A 21,817-nucleotide genomic window follows, 5' to 3' on the forward strand; every position below is an offset into this window, starting at 1 on the left:
ACGGTGGGTTTGTAATGGGTGGCACAGGTAAAGGATGTGTTCAAAATGGTTTTAAGTCTTTGTCTTGTGGAACTGTCCATATATATGCCATTCACTGAGATAGGAGATGCTAGAAAAAGACCAGCTTTGGTAGAAAAATCTGAAGTTAATTTTGGACTTGGTGAGTTTTGCATATATTTGAGAGACCTAAGTTGATATGTCAATAGGCTTCTAAAGTGTTCTAAGTTAAGAGATATAATTTAGTAATCATCAACATAAAGATGGTAATTGAAGATGTGGAAAAGAGAAAAGAAGTGGGAAAGAGCAGAACAGAGTAGCAGAAGGAGGGAAAGAAAATCAAAGACAATCCAGGGTTGAATCTTGAAACTGATGTAGTGGATGAAAAACATGTTAGAGAAAATGAGGATACCAGGAGGCATGAGAAAAACCAGGAGACTGTGATACAAATTAAACCAAAGAGAATGTTTCAAGGAAGAGGATTCAACCAATTGTTTTAGCAAGATTCAACAATCTATTTTTTTTTGTTCAACAATCTATTTTTTTTGTATGTTTGTTTTTGAGAACTGTTTTGTGGAAACTAATAGAGAAGGAAGCCACATTGCAGGGAGTTATAGAATGAATATGAGGTGAGGAAATGGAGACAAAAAGTATAACAGTGTTTGTGAGAAGTTTGCCTGTAAAGGAAAGGCCAAGAAAAATAGCTGAAAGGAAAAAAAGAGGCTTTTAAGTTATTTTTAAAGATGAAAGATACTGGAGAATCTTTGAAAGACAGTGCCGATCCAGTAAAGAAGGAACTATAACTCAAAATTAGGGAAGTAGAATGCACAATTAATACAAATACAAGCTGGGAATACTAGGATTCAATGTAGAAGTGGAAGGTTTGACATTTTGAGGATGGACAGATTCGAATGGGAGGAAACAAGGAAAAGATGGGAGAATGTGCAAAAAAATTTTAAGTTTTATCTTAGAAAGTTGAAGAAAATCTGACTGGATGCATTCTCTTTTCTCTGTGAGGTAGTAGATGATGTCACCTTCCAACAGAAGAAGAGTTCAAGGATTGAAAAGAATGAAGGTTTGAAAAGGCAAGAGTGGACAGTTGATCAAGAAAGCTTTGTAGGATGGACAGGCAATGCTGAGGGCCCATTTAAAACTGGTAACTGTAAGTTTATAGTAAAAGCAGCCTTTCCTGTTGTTTTAGGCTTATTCCAAGGGTGCTGGAATGGTCAGGTGCAGGCTTTGGAAAATGAATGGTTATAGTTAAAGAGGATTAGGGTTTTAACAAAGGACTGATGTAATCAATTTTACATTCTATTTTCTTCTAGTATACCATGAGTTTGGGAAAGGGATACAATGAAATTATCCATCCCCACTTATATTGGTATATGGTAGTAGGTGAGGACCTAATTATAGGTTTCCCTCAACAATGTCAACAATTATCTCCAAAACACCTATTATTAAAGAAACTTCTTATCCACCATAGGTTTGATGCCTCCTTCATCATGTAATAGTTATTGTAAAAACTAGGTGTGTTTTGGCCTATCTCCTTTATGCTATTAAGAGTTTGCTTTTCTTACACTCGTACCATACTGATCTAAATCGTTATACATTTTTAATGTTGTGAGGTTACTCCCTATTATTCTATTTTCAAAACTAGTTTTCTCATTAACTCATTTTTCTTCATAGACCATAGCATTATTTGTTGTCTCATGACTCTACATTTAAAATATTGACTGGAATTTGCTTTATTTAGGAAGAGTCTCCTATATATAATTAGCTTCCTAAACAATAAGTGAGAGGGATACTTTTGAAGTCAACTTTAAAAATCACCACTTGTATCTGCCCATAGGAATAGTCAAGAGAAGACTTCTCAGCTTGAGGTTCATTCCATGGCACTGCCCAGCAACTACTCCACTGCTCCAGCCTTTGAATTCCACCTCATCTGCTTCCCTAACTACCAGAGTTGGCAGCACTGGCTGTCCCTGCCCCTCAGTCTCCTCTTCCTTCTGGCCATGGTGGCCAATGGTATTCTTCTGATCACCATCCGGCTGGAGGCCTCTCTGCACCAGCCCGTGTACTACCTGCTCAGCCTCCTCTCTCTGCTGGACATGGTGCTCTGCCTCACCGTCATCCGCAAGGTCCTGGCCATCTTCTGGTTTGACCTCAGGTCCATCAGCTTCTCTGCCTGCTTCCTCCAGATGTTCATCATGAACAGTTTACTTCCCATGGAGTCCTGCACATTCATGGTCATGGCCTATGACCGCTACGTGGCCATCTGCCACCCACTACGATACTCATCCATCATCACTGACAAATTTGTGGCCAAGGCTAGTGTTTTCATTGTCATACGAAATGCCCTTGTCACTGCGCCCATTCCTATTCTCACAGCCCGGCTTCATTATTGTGGAAAAAAAGTCATTGAGAACTGCATCTGTGCCAACCTTTCGGTGTCCAGGCTCTCCTGTGACAATTTCACTCTTAACAGAATCTATCAGTTTGTGGCTGGTTGGACCTTACTGGGCTCAGATTTCATCCTCATCTTCCTTTCCTACACCTTCATTCTAAGAGCTGTGCTTAAATTCAAGGCTGAGGGGGCTGCAGTCAAAGCCCTGAGCACGTGTGGCTCCCATTTCATCCTTATTCTCTTCTTTAGCACCATCCTGCTGGTTGTGGTGTTGACAAATGTGTCCAGGAAGAGGGTCCCCATGGACATTCTGATCTTGCTCAATGTCCTTCATCACCTCATACCTCCTGCTTTGAACCCTATTGTATATGGGATTCGGACCAAAGAAATAAAACAAGGAATTCAAAAATTGCTGCACAGAGGGATGTGAACATGTAGAAAAGACTTCTAATTCCTTCTCCCCTTCCTTCTCAATGATTTTGCCTAGGCAGCAAGGTAGAGAAATGCCTGTGAGTACGTATTTATTACATATACCAAGACTCACTTCTTAACTGACCCAGATAACCTCCTTTATTCTTCTCGCCTGGTTCAGGTGGAGGTAAGCAAGAGGGAGCAAACTCATATTTCTTGAGTAAATGCTTTGAGCATAGGCAATTATATTTAAGTCATTTAATCGTCACAACATTCCTGCAGGTATCATTACTTCCATTTTATACAGCAAAAAAAAATTAAATGAATAAAAGATAACTTTAACAGAGGTAAATGCCAAAGATCATATATCTGGGAAGTGATAGAGTAGAGACTGAAATCCAGGCCATAGAGTTTAGGCTCTTTCTATAGAAATACTCCTTTAAGTACAATTGAAGCTGGAGATCAGGCTTCCATGCTACTCTGCTTTGGCCTGTGTTTTGTACTTCAGCCTGTCCTTGGGTGTATCCTGCCTGTACCTACATCCTTGACAGTCAGTGTGTTTTCAGAGAAGGTAGAGTTCTGCCCCACAGAGCATCTGCAGCATCACAGGGAAAGAGTGCTCATAATAATTCAAAACAATGCCAGCTTTCTATTCTATCTATCATAACCTCATTACCTTCAGGGAGTCTTGAAAATGAGAATGCAGGTTGAGCGAGGAGATACCAATGGGGCAGGAAATGGAGAAACTGATGAGAATAGTGGGTTGGCCACTTCCCCTATAGGTATGGTTGAGCTATACATGCAGTGAATTGAAATTCAAGTCTTATTTGATCTGTTGACTCTGCTCAAGGTCTCTAGTTGAAGGTGGCAAGACTAGGCATATTGCTGAGTTTCTTGGTAACAGTGGGTCAAATCAGGACAAAAGATATTGCACACATTATTTTTATAAAATGTAATGTAAGTAATTGATTAAATGGGTATTGGAGACATGAAACCAAAAAAGGGGATGAAGTAACACAGAGATAGTACCTGAAGGAAGAACCTTACACTTAGGAAGAGGCTGGGTTAAAACACAGAATGTCGGCGGTAGACTCATTCATTGAACTGAGTCTCAGAAAGCTGAGTATGGGTTCTGACTCTGGTTCTAATGTCACAGAAGCCCAGAGGAGGTGCCCTTATGGCTGGGGCTAAGACCTCTGAGAATGGAACTTTATCCTACTGGTGATATCTCTGAGGGAGTTCAGTGAGGCTGATTTAATTCTGGGAGTTCTAAAACTCAAATCCAAACCCAAACCCCAAATCTATTCAACTAACCATCCATCCAACCAACCAACCAATCTTGGAGACTAGAATCAACTCCACTGCCTGCATGCCAAGTCATTGCTTTGGGATACTGCCAAAAGAGGAACAGACAGGAAGAAGCAAGTATTCCCTCCCCTGCTTCGACCTTCCAGTCTTTTTCTGTTATTCTCTGTGGGTGCAAACTAAGAAGGAGCCAGCTGACAAATAAGAGTCCCAAAGTCTGAACCCCAGCATCACAAAGCAGAGTTTGGATGGGAGAGTTTGGAACAGGGAGACAAGAGTTAATGAGGGCAGATCCTTTTGATTCTGAGTCTGAAACTTATGACAACACGAGGGACAGCTGTAATAGCACTTTGCAGTGCACAATGCCTCCCAGGGAACTAGAGACAGAATCAGGTAAAGAGACAGGTAAAGAGACATGACGTAATGTCATAGGGGCAGCTTTCATAGCTATAAAAAAATTTGGTATTATTGACAACAGAAATAGAGTCAGTAGGAGTTGACTGCCCCACACGGGCAATTAGATAGAGTAACTGAAACCCACTGCTGGTGTGGGCTCCAGGTTCTCCAAAGCCACACTCAGTAACAGTGGGAAAGAAAATGACACCCATTTACCTACAAGAAGGGGCTCTTAACACTCGTATGTTCTCAGGCTTGGCTTTTATTTCCTCAAGCCAGAGCCACACATGTGACACTCAGTATTTTGGGCCTCTCTCCATCTCATGACTGCTAGAAGAGTTTTTTCCACCACCATTTTCCTACTGTCCCTCAGAAGACAGAATGGCTGACTTCAACACTGAATGCCTAAAATAATTATAATTTCAGTGTCTTTATATACTGATAATAATAATAATAATAATAATGAAATGAAAAGCTCAAATCTTTTGAGCACTCGCAAACTATCAGTGTGCATGATAATCTTTAATTTTCATAAAAGCCTTCTGTGGGTGATTATAGTATAAATTTTTTAAAAATCTAGCAGAAAGAATATAATTCATAGAAATATGATACATGTGGTCAGGTAATATTTTCAAACATCTTGTCCATCTAGGAGTGCTTTCTCTACCTCAGCTATGCTTTTACCCAGCTGCAAACCCAGAAGGGACTCAAAGAGCAGTCTTTTAGCTGGTCAAAATTTAGATCTTAATTCCTGAATGAGGACTTCTCTAGATTAAAGCAATGGCCAACATAATTATGAGAAGTTTGGCTCAAAATGGGTGTACACAGGAATGGAAACTACCAAACCGTTGTAGGAATTTCTAAAGAATGTAGGAACCAACACACCAGTTGTCATTCCTCAAACTAACCTGCACAATTTTGGCACATCGAGGGGCTCAGTATACATTCTCTTATTTATGATGCTGAAGTAGCTAAGAGAAGAGTTGACAAATAGTATCTACCATGGATCTCTAGTTTCATAACAGTAGAGTCCTGAGTATAAGGAATGGACAAGCCACATACTTAAGATTGGCTCTGCTCTGGTTCTGATGAGAGAGGTTAAGAGGGCCACAGTTTCTCACAGATTTGTCAAGCCCAGTGCAGCTGGTTCAAGAAATTGAACACAATGGTCCTATGACCAGTTTTGGGGTGATTCTACATCCAGGTAAAGGTAATAAGGGAGCAGGATTATTTTAAGAGGCAGATCTTTTTTTTTTTTTTTAAGATTTTATTGGGAAAGAGGAACAGAACTTTATTGGGGGAACAGTGTATTTTCCCAAGACTTTATTGGGGAACAGTGTGTTTTTCCCAGGACCCATCAGCTCCAAGTCAAGTTGTTGTCCTTTCAATCTTAGTTGTGGAGGGCACAGCTCAGCTCCACATCCAGTCACCTTTGTTCTATCTTAGTTGCAGGGGGCGCAGCCTACCATCCCTTGTGGGAGTCGAACAGGCAACCTTGTGGTTGAGAGCACGCGCTCCAGCCAACTGAGTCTTCCAGCCACTCGGGAGCTCAGTGGCAGCTCGTTGTCTTTCATTCCAGTTGTGGAGGGTGTAGCTTGCTGGCCAATGTGGGAATCCAACTGGCAACCCTGTTGCCCAGAGCTCTTGCTCTAACCAACTGAGCCACCCATCCGCCCTTCAAGAGCCAGATCTTGAAGGACAAACACAACTCTGCTGTAAAATTCCCATAGCATTAAAGAAATGAGCTTAGTAGCAACCTTTGAACACTGTCTTGAGTGGATAGAATGAACTATCATAAACTAAAGGCATTTAAAATTGGTGGGGTATAAAAGGTACAAACTTCCAATTTTAAAATAAATAAGTATTGGAAACGTAATGAATGTACAACATATGACTATGGTTAACAATGCTGTATGGTATGTTTAAAAGTTGAATAAATAAAAAAAAAAAAGTGGAATAAATCCTAAAGGAACAAAACATTTTTTTTCCTGTTTTTCTTTTTTATCTATATGTGGTGTTGGATATTGACTAAACTAATTGTGGTAATCATTTCAGAATAATTGTAAGTCAAGTCATTATGGTGTACACCTTAAACTTATACAGTGCTGCACATCAATTATATCTCAATAAAACTAAAAGAAAAATATTACTTGATGAGGTACAGATGTTTTGTCAGTTTAACTAAGAAACTCTGTGAAAAGTCACTTTGCTAATATTGGCTGACTATAGTCCAATTGTCTGAAGGGCGCGGAGTGAGTGGCTTACCAATAGCCACTCACCTCATTCGCTGGTTTGCAGGTTAGTTACATTTGCATGAGTAATTTGTAATGAACACAGAATCTTTTGAGAAAGAATATCTGAAGCCATTGTACACTGCTATTCAGGAACAGAGCAGATTTAAATCAAGACCCAGTGGCAAGAAAGAGCAACAAGTCCGCTGGAATTAAGTATCTGGAGGACAAAGGGAGTCAGTCTATGCTGGTGACTAGTGCTCAAAACAAAGACCTAAGTATTGTTGAGCGAAGGAAACTGTTTTCCACATGTAAAATAGAATCTGGGAGCCTCTTAGTACGTAGTCATCCTGAAACTCCATTGTGCTTTGGGATATATTCTAAGCATGCAGGAATACATAAGCTGTGACCTCGGAGGCTCAGTGTGGGACATCAGGCGGGGCAGCCATGGAGTCTAAACAGCATGATTTTACTGCCAAGAGTAAACAAAAGCTACATTACAGGAACGTCAACAGTGCCTCCTTGTGGCTATCAATGGGAATAGCAATGCTGGAGTGAATTCTCAACCTCTGCTTGGTGTTTGAAAGGGGACTGACAACTGTATCAGAAAACTCCTGGGATCTCCAACACTTAGGGGAGGGACAGCTTCAAGAAGAAGTTATTGTACTTCCTTCTCATAGGCGCATTGGGATTTGAAAAATTGATTGAAAAAATAAAAGGGGTTATAACAATTTATACTCTGTTTTTTTTCCCTTCGGTGACATTTCAGAATCAGTATCATCAATGAGTCCGGTATTCATAAGGGTAAGATGTATGTCTCTCAGTATCTAATAAGATGTTGCATTAGCAGTGTTTGGTTAAGGACCATATGTAATAATAATATTTATTCATTTCTTCATCTACTCAACCAAAAATTATTTATTGAGCGCTTTATGTGTGATGAACACAGTACTGATTAGCCTCGTTACCAAGAGGCAAACTACTTTCAGAGAGATTATTATCAGCATAGCCCATGAGTTATCATTACTCCCAGTTTCTCAGATTAGTCAACTAAGAAATAAGGTGAATTTACTAATGGTCATTCACCTAATAGGGACTAAAGTGAAGAGTAAGAGATTAGGGATGTTTTTCTATCTAAATCCACTTTTCATATTACATTGTTTAGGGACGGAGCTGCATTTTTTGACTTCAACTGGATAGCTTTGTAGTTTTCTGAAGTTTTTCATGCTCCAGATTATAGATAGCAAAGGCAATGCACATCAAAAGCCATCATGTATTGAACTAGTCAATGCAAAGAAAGTTACTATAATGCAACAAAGTCATCATAGTAAGTTCACACAATAAAAGTTTACTTCTCATCCATATTCCATTCCAATGTGTGGGGGCTTTGCTTCATGTCATCCTTTTGGGGTCCATATTTTTTCCTTACATGGATTCTCCACGTTCTAGGTACTTAGGGATCTCCACTTGTACTCCTGTATCTGGTTGTCATACAAGTGAAAGGAGAGAATGTGTAGGAGGTTTTAGGGGCTCAACCTGGGAGAGATTTACATCATTTTCTCTATCCTTCAATTGACCAGACTCCTCGTGTAGATCCAGCTGCCTACAGGAGAGGCTGGGTCACTGAATATTCATTTCTTTCTTTTTTTTTTTTTTTTTTTTGAAGGGGAACAGGACTTTATTGGGGAACAGTGTGTACTTCTAGGACTTTTTTCCAAGTCAAGTTGTTGTCCTTTCAGTCTTCGTTGTGGAGGGCGCAGCTCAGCTCCAGGTCCAGTTGCCATTGCTAGTTGCAGGGGGAGCAGCCCACCATCCCTTGCGGGAATCGAACTGGCAACCTTGTGGTTGAGAGGATGCACTCCAACCAACTGAGCCATCCGGGAGCTCAGTGGCAGCTCAGCTCAAGGTGCTGTGTTCAATCTTAGTTGCAGGGGGCAGAGCCCACCACCCCTTGCGGGACTCAAGGAGTTGAACGGGCAATCTTGTGGTTGAGAGCCAACTGGCCCATGTGGGAATCGAACTGGCAGCCTTCGGAGTTAGGAGGACGGAGCTCTAACCGCCTGAGCCACCGGGCCGGCCCGAATATTCATTTCTTAAAAGAAATTATATAATTAGATAATAAGAGACTGTTGAGTGTAAAATATATGTTACTGCTTCCCAAATCAGTCTATCCAAATTCTCAACTAATCCCTGTATGTAGCACAAAGCCCAAGATCTTCAGGAGTGTGTGATCTTCTCCATGAGGTCCAGAGGTGATTCTTCTTGGACCAGTCATTTCTTTCTCCCACCACATATTTAATGGTGGAGCAGAAACTGGGGACCAGCCATAAAGATTTCCAGTTGGAAGTGAAGCATGGAATTCAATTTGTCATTGGTAATGCTAGAATACTTTGGGGCAGACATTGCAACATATTTTACCTCCTGATAGCCAGTTAAGTTCCCTGACCTGACACAGGTTATGTTCTTTGGGTGGAACTCTCCCCCTTGTTCTGCCTTTGGGGGGGTTGTACCTTCTTCAGTGTCCCCAGTTGGCATTAAGTGAAGCAGGCATTGGAGCCGTGACTTATTTTGCAGATACTACATTTGGAGCCCACTTCTTTTTTTTTTTTTAGTTTTATTTTATTTTATTTTATTTTTACATCCCTCACACCGTGAACCCCCCTCCCCCCATCCACCACCACCCCGACCTCACACCGAGCCATCACATTATACACATAAAATTATAGTTGGCATTCATTAATGTCCAGTCTCTGGTGTACAATGCCATGACCAGGCATCCACAGCATCCCTGAGGTGGTCTCCCAAACAGGACACATGTCCATCGGACACCCAACAAAATCTCCAAACACTATTGAATAAGTTCCCCAAAGTAATTTGGAGCCCACTTCTTGTTGTAAAATATTAGGATCAATAATTGTTTTAATTCTTCATGAAAAACCTTCTCTAAAATCCAAGCTCATGTTTCTTTGGTAATGAACCCCCACAAAAACCTAACAAGTTTCTGCTCTATTTGTGTTAGGTCAGTTCCTTGTGCTAGGAATCACACTGTAGTGTAAGTGCTTGACAATTAGCTTTTGTGATTATAATGTGAGTGCCTGACATTAAGCGTTTGATTGCTGAGGCATCCACTTCAAAGACAAAAGACATCCATCTCAAACAAACACACTGCCAGCTACACAACTAGATAAAGAGGCTACATGGCTTATAAAGTTTGCCATTTTAGAAACTCTGGTTGACCTAGTTGACTGACCTTTTGAGTGATCCTGCTTATCCCTTCGGGCACTTACTTCTTGAGAACTGTATTTTAAATTCACCAATAAGAGTGAACTGGTGAAACCCTCTCACTTCATCCTCGACCTCAATAAAGGCAGCACCCCAGATTTCTTCTCTCTCTCTTTCTCTCTCTCTGTACCCTGGACCTTGCTGTGTGGCCCCAGCCATACTCCATATCCTGCAAGATTTGTGAGTAGCAAACCTTATGTCTTCAAAGTTTCCTGATGATCGTCGCTGAGGTGCACCTTCCAATCATGACAAAAACTGCCAAAAGACTGGTGTAGCCTCAATAGTGGCTCCGGTTAGGGAAATAAATATCTGTGGCTTTCTATCCAGGTGAATGCCTCCTGGCATTTCTAGCCAATAACATCACTATCCATAGGCTGAGACCCACACAAAACACACACTCAAAGATTTTTCTTAGGCATAGTTAAAAAAAATATATTGTCTTTTTCCTCATGCTACTCTTTTCCTACTTAATGTTTTTGTTCCAAGGCTGTCAGATTCGAGTAGAACAGCTAAACACAAAATCTGGTTTATTCTCAGGGCTAGTTTTTATGAGTCTTTGTTACTCAAAAGCATTCTAAATCATTCTCTTAATCTTTGATCTACCAAGCAGTAGAACAATTCTTCAAGACTCCATTCTTATGGACTCTATTATTAATTTCTCCTTGAAAACCAGCCAGATTTCATCTATTTGTCAAGTGGAATCAATAACTGCAAGCACACACAATTATTTTGAATTGTTCCAACTATATCTCCTAGAGTTACCATTTAGTAGGCATGCCAGCTTTCCTTGTTATGAGCTCTTTCTAGCACTGGATGTCAGTTTACTCACTGTCTGCAGCCTTAGTCAGGATAACTTGCCAGCTGTTGAAAAAAACAATTCCAATTTATCTGTCATTTAACAATGCCCAATTTTATTTTTTGATGACATCCAGTCCAATGCATGTGGAAGAGGAAGCTATCCTAGATGCAACCATTCAGGGACCTAGCATCCTCCATTGTGTGGGTCCATCATTTTCTAGGGCTTCATGTCTTCCAGCGGATTATCTGCAATTGGCCAAAGGTGGGAAGAGGGCGAGAGTATACAGGGCATGAGAGAGGTTGTTAAGACCATATGCCTGGAAGAGGTGAATGCCATTTCCTTGGCCAGACTTAGTCTTTTAGCCTCACCTAATTTCAAGTGAGCCTGGAAAATGTAAATGTATCTGTGTCTAAGAGGAAGAACTCTGTTTGATAAACTTAGCCTTGTCTCTGTCACTCATATACATTGATTGTCGACTGAAATCCAAATTGTAGAATGGGAAGGGTGAAAAGTGGAAGGAGAGCGGTGGAAGATTTTGTGGCCCTCCTGGTCTAAGACTCTGTCAGCCCTGGAGCCTGATCGGCTTCTTGTTTGCCTCCTTCAGATGCCTTATGAAGTAGTTCATCAGGTTTTCTTTTAGACTCACGAGAGAGAGGCAGAGGGGCCTTATTAGATTCCTACCATCTTTTCCAGTTCTCCCCATTGTCTGTGGTAGAAGGAAGAGAGTGCCACTGTGTGGAACATTGGTAAGCTACACCTCAGGAGTGGAAGTCCAATGGATGCAGTATAGGGATTTGAGTCCCTCCCCAGAGCCAGTCTCAGCTCAGGACTGTGCAAACATATTCCTGAAACCTACCTTGACATTCTATCAAGGTGACGTCTTGAGTCCAATATTTGACTAAAACAAGCAATGATTTTCTGCTCAGCCTTTCTTTGAGTTGATTCGGTTTGTGGTCTGTCGAGAGATACTGGTGTTAGGACATAGTTGGGGAGGGGACTAGAAGAGTCAATATTCTAGGGAAGAACAGACCTTGGTGGATTTTCTGGACAAAATCACTGAATTTATTGCATTTACTTCAATGTTTATAATAAAATTAAGAACTGTGTTCTGTTTGAGAAAGTGGCTGAGAGTTTCCTTGGATTTATGCTTGTTTTCTCTTATAAAAGTAAATATTGATTTGTTTGTAGATTGAGCCAAATGAGGGATATTGATGGATTCATGAGTTTTGCCTCCTCACAGCTGAGATGAGACCAGTCTCCTTGACTTCCCAGGTGAGCTGCTGACTTAAAGGATATCTGAGTAACTCTATACTACATTTATCCAGCCAATTAATATGTCAGCTAGAACTTATTTCTGAGAGTATAAGATTTACTTTCTCTTCATTTCTTTTTTCTGTTGTTTGGTAAACACTGCTTTGCTTAATATCACCTTCACTTTCATTTGGCACCATAATCTTTTTACCTTAGCCAAGTAGATTGCATTGTTCACCAAAATAATAAACATGTTGTAATAACCACTATGCCTCATTGTTCCTAGTCTCATCGAATGACAGATTGACCAATATGCCTAAATGCTTTTGAGAAAGAGCCTTCTGACACTCACTTTTGGCATAAAGAATTTTGGATTTTAAGTTTGGAAGTCAGATTTTACATCCTGGCTTTGCTGTTGTCAGCTGTATGAATTGGGAAGAGAATTTAAACTCTCCATATTTCAGTTTAATTGCCTCACAAAAAAGGATGAGAGCAATTATTTCAGTTTGATTTTTTATTCAATTACATACATAATAACATTAACTACAATCACTCAATAGCTTTGTTATTTTTACTTCCTTATCCATTGTCTTCCCCCTTTCCTTTTACCCTTCCTTTTTTCTTCCTTCCTTCATTCCTTTTACCTCTGCTCTTTTATTCTCTGTCCCACCTATGTCGTTCCTCTTCCATTCTCTTCTTCTGTTCTTTTTACAAGAAAGTCAACTAAGTTATTCTTCTGCTCTAGACTGTGACACTAGGACTTTGTCTTTTTATAATCTTCAAAGTGGGTCACCATTATCTTACTTTCAGGATCAATTAATTGCTTTGGATAATCTCAATACACGTATCAGTAGATAAACTAGAGACAACCAGCTTAATTACCTGTCCAGCTCCATCCAGAGGAAGAGAGAATAATTATGTGAACAGAGCTAACAGGGTTTTAGAGCACAAACATTTGTTATTTAGGGGCATTTTCTCATGTTTCACACTGAAAGAGTATTCCATACCACTACATGCATAAATGAATCCTATCCTCCCTGTGAAGAACAGTTCTGACTTTTATTTCATGGCAGAACCTAACATGGAAAATCCTCCTGCTGTTAAACATCAAAGTAAAGCATAATAAACCTCCTCTCAAATGCATATGTTTAAAAAAGAAGTAAGGAAATTCGCTAGTGGTCAAAAGGAATGGGAGATGAAAATAACACTGAAGAATACACATTGAATCTTTGGCTATAATAGGAACATTTATCAGTTTCTACAATAAAAGGGTTTGCATTTTAAATGATCATACAGATAGAGAACACAAAAACTTTGATACTCACAAGGGGGAGAAGTAGAGTTAAGAAACACAGGTCATCATAGTGCCATCGATGTTTGCTCCTGAGTAAAGAACTAAACAAGAAATACACACACACACAAATGCATATGCACATGCACATGTGCACACACACACATGTTTCATCTTGAACTAGACTTTAGAGAGAATAAAACAAGTTTGCCTCAGGTAGGTTTGATTTGGAATTTATACTATGTGGCCTGGGATATCCCAAGTGGAGAAATTAATATAAAATGTCCTTAGGATGATCTTAAAGGATTTCACAGATATTTCACTGTTGATCATGTGCTCACAATCCAAAATGACAGAAGATGAGCAAGAATCAGCAGAATTATATACAAGAACTTTGAAAATGGAATTACCAGACATAGGTTACAACAACTGCGTTTAAAATGGTTAAAGAAACAAAAAAATGGAGTCCAAAAATATGAGCAAGGAGCATTAACCTATCAGAAAACCAGGTATGTTTGAGAAAAATTTATAATACCTTCTGAAAAATATAAGTTTAGTAATTGATAAAAGAAATGAATAACATATTACAAAAGATTGACACAGTTGAGTTAAGAATTGGTAAAATGAAGCTAAAGTTGAAGAGCTTAATCTGAAAGCAGTATAATTTCAAAGAGAAAAGCATGTGAAGTAGAGGGGAAAAGGTAAAGAGAATTGAATAAGAAGGCTTAATATACCCCAAGCTGAATATAAACAAAAGAATATAGAAAATAAGGGGAAGGAGAAATATTCAAAGGGTAATGACTGAATTATCTTCAGACTCAAGAAGCTTAATTAATCATGAACAGAATAATTAAAAATATATTTACACATTTGCTAACATTCTAAAACCCCAAAGACAAAAAGTTCTAATAGAGACAGAAAGGTAATATGTTACCTACAAAAGAACATTTTTTTTTATTAGTTTCAAGTGTACAAGACAAGATAATACTTAGACGTTCATCATTTATATCCCTCACACTGTGAACCCCCCTCCCCCCATCCACTATCCCTCCGACCTCACACCGAGCCATCACATTATATATATAAAATTATAGTTGGCATTCATTAATGTTTAGCTTCTGGTGTACAATGCCATGATCAGGCATCCACAGTATCTCTGAGGTGGTCTCCCAAATAGGACGCATGTCCATCGGATACCCAACAAAATCTTTACAACATTATTGAATACGTTCCCCAAATTAATTTTCAAAAAACCCTGAGGCCATCTTGTGGTTACCAGCTGCTTCCTAATCCCTTCACCTTTCCCCTTATTTCCCCCCCCCCCCGCCCATCTAACAACTCTCGGTTTTTTCTTTGTGTCCCCAAAACTGTTTCTGATTAGTTCATTCACATATTCTTTTCTTTAGATTCCGCATATAAGTGAGATCATATGGTACTTGTCTTTCTCTTTCTGACTTATTTCACTTAACATAATGTTCTCTAGATCCATCCATGTTGTTGCAAATGATAAGATTTCTTTCTTCTTTATGGCTGCGTAATACTCCATTGTGTAAATGTACCACAGCTTCTTAATCCAGTCATCTACCAATGGGCATTTCAGTTGTTTCCATATCTTGGCTATTGTGTAAAGTGCTGCAATAAACATAGGAGTGCATACTGATTTTTGAATTGGAGTTTTGGATTTCTCCGGGTAGATGCCTAGGAGTGAAATTACTGGATCATAGGGTAGTTCCATTTTCAGATTCCTGAGATACCTCCATACTGTTTTCCATAGTGGCTGCACTAATCTGCAATCCCACCAACAGTGCACTAGCGTTCCCTTTTCTCCACATCCGTGCCAGCAACAAAAGAACAATTTGACTGAGAGTACTTTCTCAAGAGAAACAATAGATGTCAGAAAGCTGTAGAACTACATATATAGGACATAAAATTACATAACATATATATTACATGTATTATATTACTCAATTTATATATGTATAAAAATACTTGTCAGTATTCAAACATTTACTTAGCTAAATTGTCACTAAAATGCTATACTTGAATTAATAAAATAGAAACATACTTTTTAAATCACTGAAGAGTAAAGAATGAAAAGTCAAAACTAGGAGAAGATAAAAACTGAGAAACAAACCCAGGATTTAAAGCTACTTCTACTTTGAGGACGTTTGCCAATCCTGAAAACATGAATATGAAATGAAGCAAAAATCTGTCAATTTCCATGCATGAGGAGACAAAAATCAAAGTCCAGGAACCCACCAAGAATAGAGTCTGATAATCATCCTCTCACACACACACATTTTAAACTGGAAACTTGGAATATATAATTAGGGTGTGGATGAAATAAAGTTCATCAATCTTTTTGTTAACTGGTAGCTCTTAACTTGGTGACATTCACAAAGACCCTATCACTAAATAAGGTCACATTCATAGGTATCTGGAACTTAGGACTTCAACACATCTTTTTGAGGGACGCATTTCAACCATAACCTGTATCTTTTTTTTTGGGATTCCTAATCAAGAATTGTTAAGTATAGTTGTTGACTATAACATGTATGTCATTAGTTTGTTATGAAAATTAAATAAAATATCATGTAATACTTGGAATAATATAGCTCATTAAGAACTCAGTGAAAATTTACTATTATTATTCAGATTGTGTAATCCTTCATGTGACTTTATGTTAAGTTTTGAATTCCTTCTCTAAGAAAGCAGAAATCATTCTTTTATGTACTGCATTTCTAACATGTGGTATAGAGCTTTGTACAAAAGAGTCTACATTTTTGTTCAATGAAACAGTAAAAGTGATTTTGTCCTTCCAACAACCCTCTGTCAGAAGGTTCAATATCCCCATATTTCAGAAGAGAAAATTGTGGTCCGAGAGCTTAGGAAGTTGTCCAGGAGAAGCAGCCGGAAGTGCTAAAACAAGGCTTCAAACTTAAGCCTCCAGTTGCCCCTTTACCACACGCACATGGTCTGAGAGTGGAGAAGGGTTACTCGTTTATTAGAAACTCAGGACCAGGATATTTTGCCCAATATATACTGCATGTTCTAGCAACATACTTTCATTAAATGAAGATGATTCACTCAGGGCATAGTTTTCTTCATTGAGCATGTCTACCGACTTTATCTGACGCTGCCAAGGACTTTGGGGCTTCACCCAGGACCTCCAGGTAGCAAGGCAGAGAAGGGGCAGGAGAGGAGTTAGTGCACGGAGGGAATGGGATCACGTTCCATCCACATTTCTGCCCTGCAGTTGTGGGTGGGAAAGTGTAAGATCTAGGACCAGACTCCACTTTCTGTCCTCACTCCAAGATTCCTGTGCCCAAAGCCCCAAAAATCCTAGATTGATGCCAAGTATCCTCATCCTAAGCAGCATCTAGAGACCTTTACAGAAGAGGACATTTTCCAGGTCCTATTGCTCATCAGTGCAGAGTGGTGGCTGTACTGGTGACAATTCCACTGTTTTCCCAAGGAATCAATGCCAAGTGTTGCTCTGGGGAAGGTGAGTACTGTTAACAGTTGCATTTTCTACAACCATACTAGGGAAAGAGTTTAGACAAAGTACAACCATGAAGGTGAAACTTAGACAATGAGACCACGTGTGTAATCAGGGCCACTCTCAGGGATTTGCTTGGGACCAGAGCACGAACACTCCCACTGCATGAGTAGAGCTCGCAGACAAAGTGCTGCCTACTCCCCTCGGTTGCCCATGTTCCATGCTCTTCTGAGGTTCATGCTCTTCTGAGGTCCGTGCTCTTTTGATGGCCAAGGCTGTTTCTCTGTCACATCCCTCCACAGAGTTAATAGTGCTGAGGACAGTTATTCAGTTCTTCCCCATGGGTATAGACATAGAAATGTTTCCTGAGAAGATTCTCATCACTGCGTTTCCTTACCATCCTTTTCCCAGAGTTTCTTTTTCTTTATTTATACTCCCTATAGCCTTTGATCTCTCCATCCTCACTTTATTCACAATGCTGTAATAAGCCTTTTTAAATATATTCTCCTGGGAAATAGACCAGAGAGCCTCAGAACACACGTGCTTAGCCGGGGCACCAACTCCTGTGAGCAATGGGGGAGGGGAGGGAGCATAGTGGAGCCAGGGCCCATAAAATCAGCCTCTGGTTTAAAGGTTTGAACCTTTAAAGAGGCCTTGGTTTAAAAGTGCTTTTTTCAACAGCCAGAAACAGCAGCAGTGCAACCTGCTGAAGATGGTGCGTCTCCAATTGGGGCTAGGAAAGTTACAAGGAAGAAGATGATGAGGAGGGTAGAGGAGAGGATTCTGGGAGCCTGGTATGTACAGATGAAACTCTTTCCATAGGTTCTGGTATAGAAGCCAAAGCTGCCACGATGCTTAGATCCTGGTACAGAGTGACTGACACAGACCCCTCTAACTTTGGTATTTCATTCACAGCTACAGGCTGAGTCAGTCTTTGGCCATCCTAGGTTTGTGGGTTCAGATCTTCTGTAGATGCAGAGACCCCTACCCATATCATGGCTAGAATGCCCAGGCTCTGTGCCTGGCTGGGTCAGAATCTTCCTTTCTACAGTAGTCTCAATTCATCTATGAGCCAAGATCACTCTTTTTCTAGACAATCATAGCTCGGCTTAAATCTTCTGTTTTTCTGTTGTAATTTTGGTTAACTTGAGACTTGTCTGACCTTTTCAGACTGTCAATATCTTATTGTCAAGGACCATGTTTTGTTCTTTAGCGCTTAGAACAAGGAACCACTACAACAACTCCTTTGTGAATGTCAGTCTGTGAATGCTAACTGATAGAATTGGAGTGTTGAAGGTGAAAGCAGTGCCCCAGATGGCCAACAATCCCTCCGTTTTCAGGTCAGGAGGCCTCAGTTTCACTAAAGAGATTACAGAGAGAAGAAAAGTGGTCCCTGCTATTAAGGAATTTAAAGGGGACTGTGAAAGAGGGCTGGCAATGTATACTACCTGGGAGACTACATCAATGCTATAGGAGGTCTGAAAAGGACATTTCTTCCCTATATCAGTTCAAAGATCCTCAGTGACATGCCTGAGTGCAGTTTCCCTCTCTCCCCTCAGCCTTCTTACACTAAAATTGTTGTTCTCTGATCCCTCGAATACATCCATTCTTCTCCACTCCCATCGCCTTTGTTGGGATCGTAATCACTTCTCCTTCAGACTATTCAGGACTCTCAAAGAGAGTCCTTAGCTTCTGTGTGATTCCCCTTTGTCCCTCTATAACACATCACTTGCCCGTTTCAGATCTTTTGTGGTTCCTTACAGTGTGCGTGATAACGCCTGTTATCTGGTGGACATCACATGGCTGCTTGTTCCACTGTGTCCCTTTACACATTGTCTCCGGAACCTCTGCTCTCCTACCTCCTTCCCTCAAAGAACTTATGCTCTACCAGCCCCTAACACTAATCCTACCAAACAGGCTTTTCTTCTCTTACCACTGCCTACAAGGACAGTCCCTCTTCTCCCACAGCTGAATGTTACCTCTTTTTTCATATTCTTCTCTGACGCTCTCAGCTTGCTGTATCTCCCGGCCTAACAGAACCTCAGGAAATGATATCCCCTTTTCCTACACACAGGAACACCTGAAGTTACATATCATTTATCTACTTCATTAATGAGAAAGCTAGGTGCCATTGAGTTTAAATAGAGGTAAGGGTCATTGAAAGAATATAAGAGCCAGTCTTGTAATTTACCTGTCTGAGATCATCTTTTCAACCATAGTACATGATTCATTTGTGTGTACTTCTGTCCCTATCTGACTGTTTGAAAAATTATCTTTATTAGAGCTATAATTATACTGTATTATAAGTGCTTACTCCCACCCCAGTTTTCCTCTATTTTTATGTTCACAGAAGTTGTTTTGCTAAATCCATGCTATACATTAGTATGCCTAACATTAAGACCGGGTACAGAGAGCTGACTATTTTCTCACTTGTTCAAACAGATGGAGTCACTCTGAGCCTTGGGAGCTTGAGGTTATTGGAAAGGAGAAGCCTTTTCAGAAAAGGTAGATATTTTTTCTATCTTTAGTTTTCTGATTCACACTAAGGGTCATTTTTATAATCACATATGAAACTACAGGAAAAAGCTGATTCATAATTGTCCCTACCCCAGTTTTAACTCCTGAATCCTTGGTTCCTTAAAGCCCTACAATGGATAGAAAGTTTGTGTGTGTATGTTTGTATATTTGTGTGTATTTGGAAAGTCTGGGATATTCAAAGTGAAAGTCCCCGGATCTTATCTTCTCTAGCAGCTAGCCCAATACGTTCTCATACACATTTCACCCTCCTAGAGACGACACTCAGATGGCACAGGTGAGCAGGATCAGGAACCCCAAATATCCTGATCATATGCCTCCTGGGCTCCATCATATATCCTGCCATGACTCTCTGGCTTTTCCCCTCTTCTTTGATTTGATAGCCATTACTGTGACACTTCTTAGTACTTGGCTACCCTGTGCTTTTAGTAGCAAGGGAAATAAGACAACACCCAACTAGAGAAACAACTGGAATCAAAGCAGATGAGTTCACAACATAGATTCTATATGCTAGGAAAATTGGATCCTGACCACAGGGAATCATAGACAATTTAGCTTACCAGGTAAATGGATTTTTATATAGGTTTATATGCCTAACTCTCACTCACTAGCTAGCTTTTATTCTGCTTTTGGTGAACCTCTGGTGTATCTCTCAGTATTGACTGTCTCTGTCACCAGAATAGGAAATTCACAGTCCATTCTAAAGGACCCAAAACAAAGAAGATATCTCCTGAACCTTCACAAAGAGAATAAACAGCAAATAATCCAGTAAGAGAATGATAAACAGTATGTGTTTAAAGGAAATACTTCTTTGGGGTTGAAAGAAATCATGCCTTTGGGTGGGGCAAGAATTGTTCTGCCTCTAATCCAATCATTTCCTGAAGAGTGAAAATAAAGAATTCTGAAATTAAGTCCTGTCCAATTGTATGGAGTAGGGGGCTGGGCTTTTCTGGGACTCTCGTGGAGTCACTAAACAGAGCTCTCCATCTAGCTATACCTTCTAAACTGAAGGAAAAAGGGGATTAATTAAGTCATTGTGCTGGTTAAGACTAAATATTATGTAGTGGCTGGAAGCATGGATGCTAGAGTCAGATTCCCTGACTCTCAGTGCTGGCTTCACCACTTACTGGCTGTCTCACTTTGATCAAACTATGCTGCTCACCTTTACATGTATCCTTTCATTATCTGTGAAATTAGGATAACAGTATTAATTATTTTTAAGTGTTTTTTTTAAAGGATAAAGTGAGATTGTGAATATAAACACTTATAAACACTTAGCATCATGCCTAGTACAGTTAATGTTACCAATAATTGATGAGATGATAATGATTTAAAAACTTCATTGGGACAAGTTAAGAGCCCCAGTGAAAAACCTGAATTCTACTACATCTAGAAGAGATATACTTTTGATGGTGATATATTCTGTTCTACATATTAAGCGATTATAATTTCTAGCTTGTACAGGATACTTTACATGGCCACACCCAGCAACTACTCCACTGCTCCAGTCTCTGAATTCCACCTCATCTGCTTCCCTAACTACCAGAGTTGGCAGCACTGGTTGTCGCTGCCCCTCAGCTTCCTCTTCCTCCTGGCCATGGGAGCCAATGCCACCATCCTGATCACCATCTGGCTGGAGGCCTCTCTGCACCAGCCCATGTACTACCTTCTCAGCCTCCTCTCTCTGCTGGACATGGTGCTCTGCCTCACCGTCATCCCCAAGGTCCTGGCCATCTTCTGGTTTGACCTCAGGTCCATTAGCTTCTCAGCCTGCTTTATCCAGATGTTCATCATGAATTGCTTCCTTGCCATGGAGTCCTGCACATTCATGATCATGGCCTATGACCGCTATGTGGCCATCTGCCAGCCACTACGATACTCATCCATCATCACTGACCAATTTGTGACTAGGGCTGCTGTATTTATTGTGTCCCGGAATGGGCTCCTTTTCCTTCCTGTTCCAATCCTTTCTGCTAGGCTCAGATACTGTGCAGAGACCATCATCAAGAACTGCATCTGCACTAACCTGTCTGTGTCCAAACTCTCCTGTGATGACATCACCTTCAATCAGCTCTACCAGTTTGTGACAGCCTGGACTCTACTGGGCTCTGACCTCATCCTTATTGTTCTCTCCTACTCCTTTATCCTGAAAGCTGTGCTGAGGATCAAGGCTGAGGGTGCTGCGGCCAAGGCCCTGAGCACATGTGGTTCTCACTTCATCCTCATCCTCTTCTTCAGCACAGTTCTGTTGGTTCTGGTCATCACTAACCTGGCCAGAAAGAGAATTCCCCCGGATGTCCCCATCCTGCTTAACATCCTGCACCACCTCATCCCTCCAGCTCTGAACCCCATTATTTATGGTGTGAGAACCAAGGAGATCAAGCAGGGAATGCAGAAACTGCTGAGGAGGTTGTAA

At 40.3% G+C, this 21,817-nt stretch overlaps 2 protein-coding genes across 2 annotated transcripts; both read left to right on the forward strand.

Moving 5' to 3' along the window:
* Nucleotides 1-1,886: 1,886 nt before the first annotated feature.
* LOC308503830 (olfactory receptor 56A1) lies at nt 1,887-2,831 on the forward strand (the record flags this gene model as incomplete). The annotated part of the gene is made up of 1 exon (XM_081063495.1): nt 1,887-2,831. One exon carries the CDS (start codon nt 1,887-1,889, stop codon nt 2,829-2,831), a length of 945 nt encoding a protein of 314 aa, XP_080919621.1.
* Nucleotides 2,832-20,860: 18,029 nt separating this feature from the next.
* Nucleotides 20,861-21,817, forward strand: LOC308503859 (olfactory receptor 56A4; the record flags this gene model as incomplete). Its single annotated transcript, XM_081063530.1, has 1 exon — nt 20,861-21,817. The coding sequence occupies exon 1, from the start codon at nt 20,876-20,878 to the stop codon at nt 21,815-21,817; it is 942 nt and encodes a 313-aa protein (XP_080919656.1). The 5' UTR covers nt 20,861-20,875.

The sequence above is a fragment of the Rhinolophus hipposideros genome (genome assembly GCF_964194185.1).
Source record: "Rhinolophus hipposideros genome assembly, chromosome: 10".
NCBI lineage: Eukaryota > Metazoa > Chordata > Mammalia > Chiroptera > Rhinolophidae > Rhinolophus > Rhinolophus hipposideros.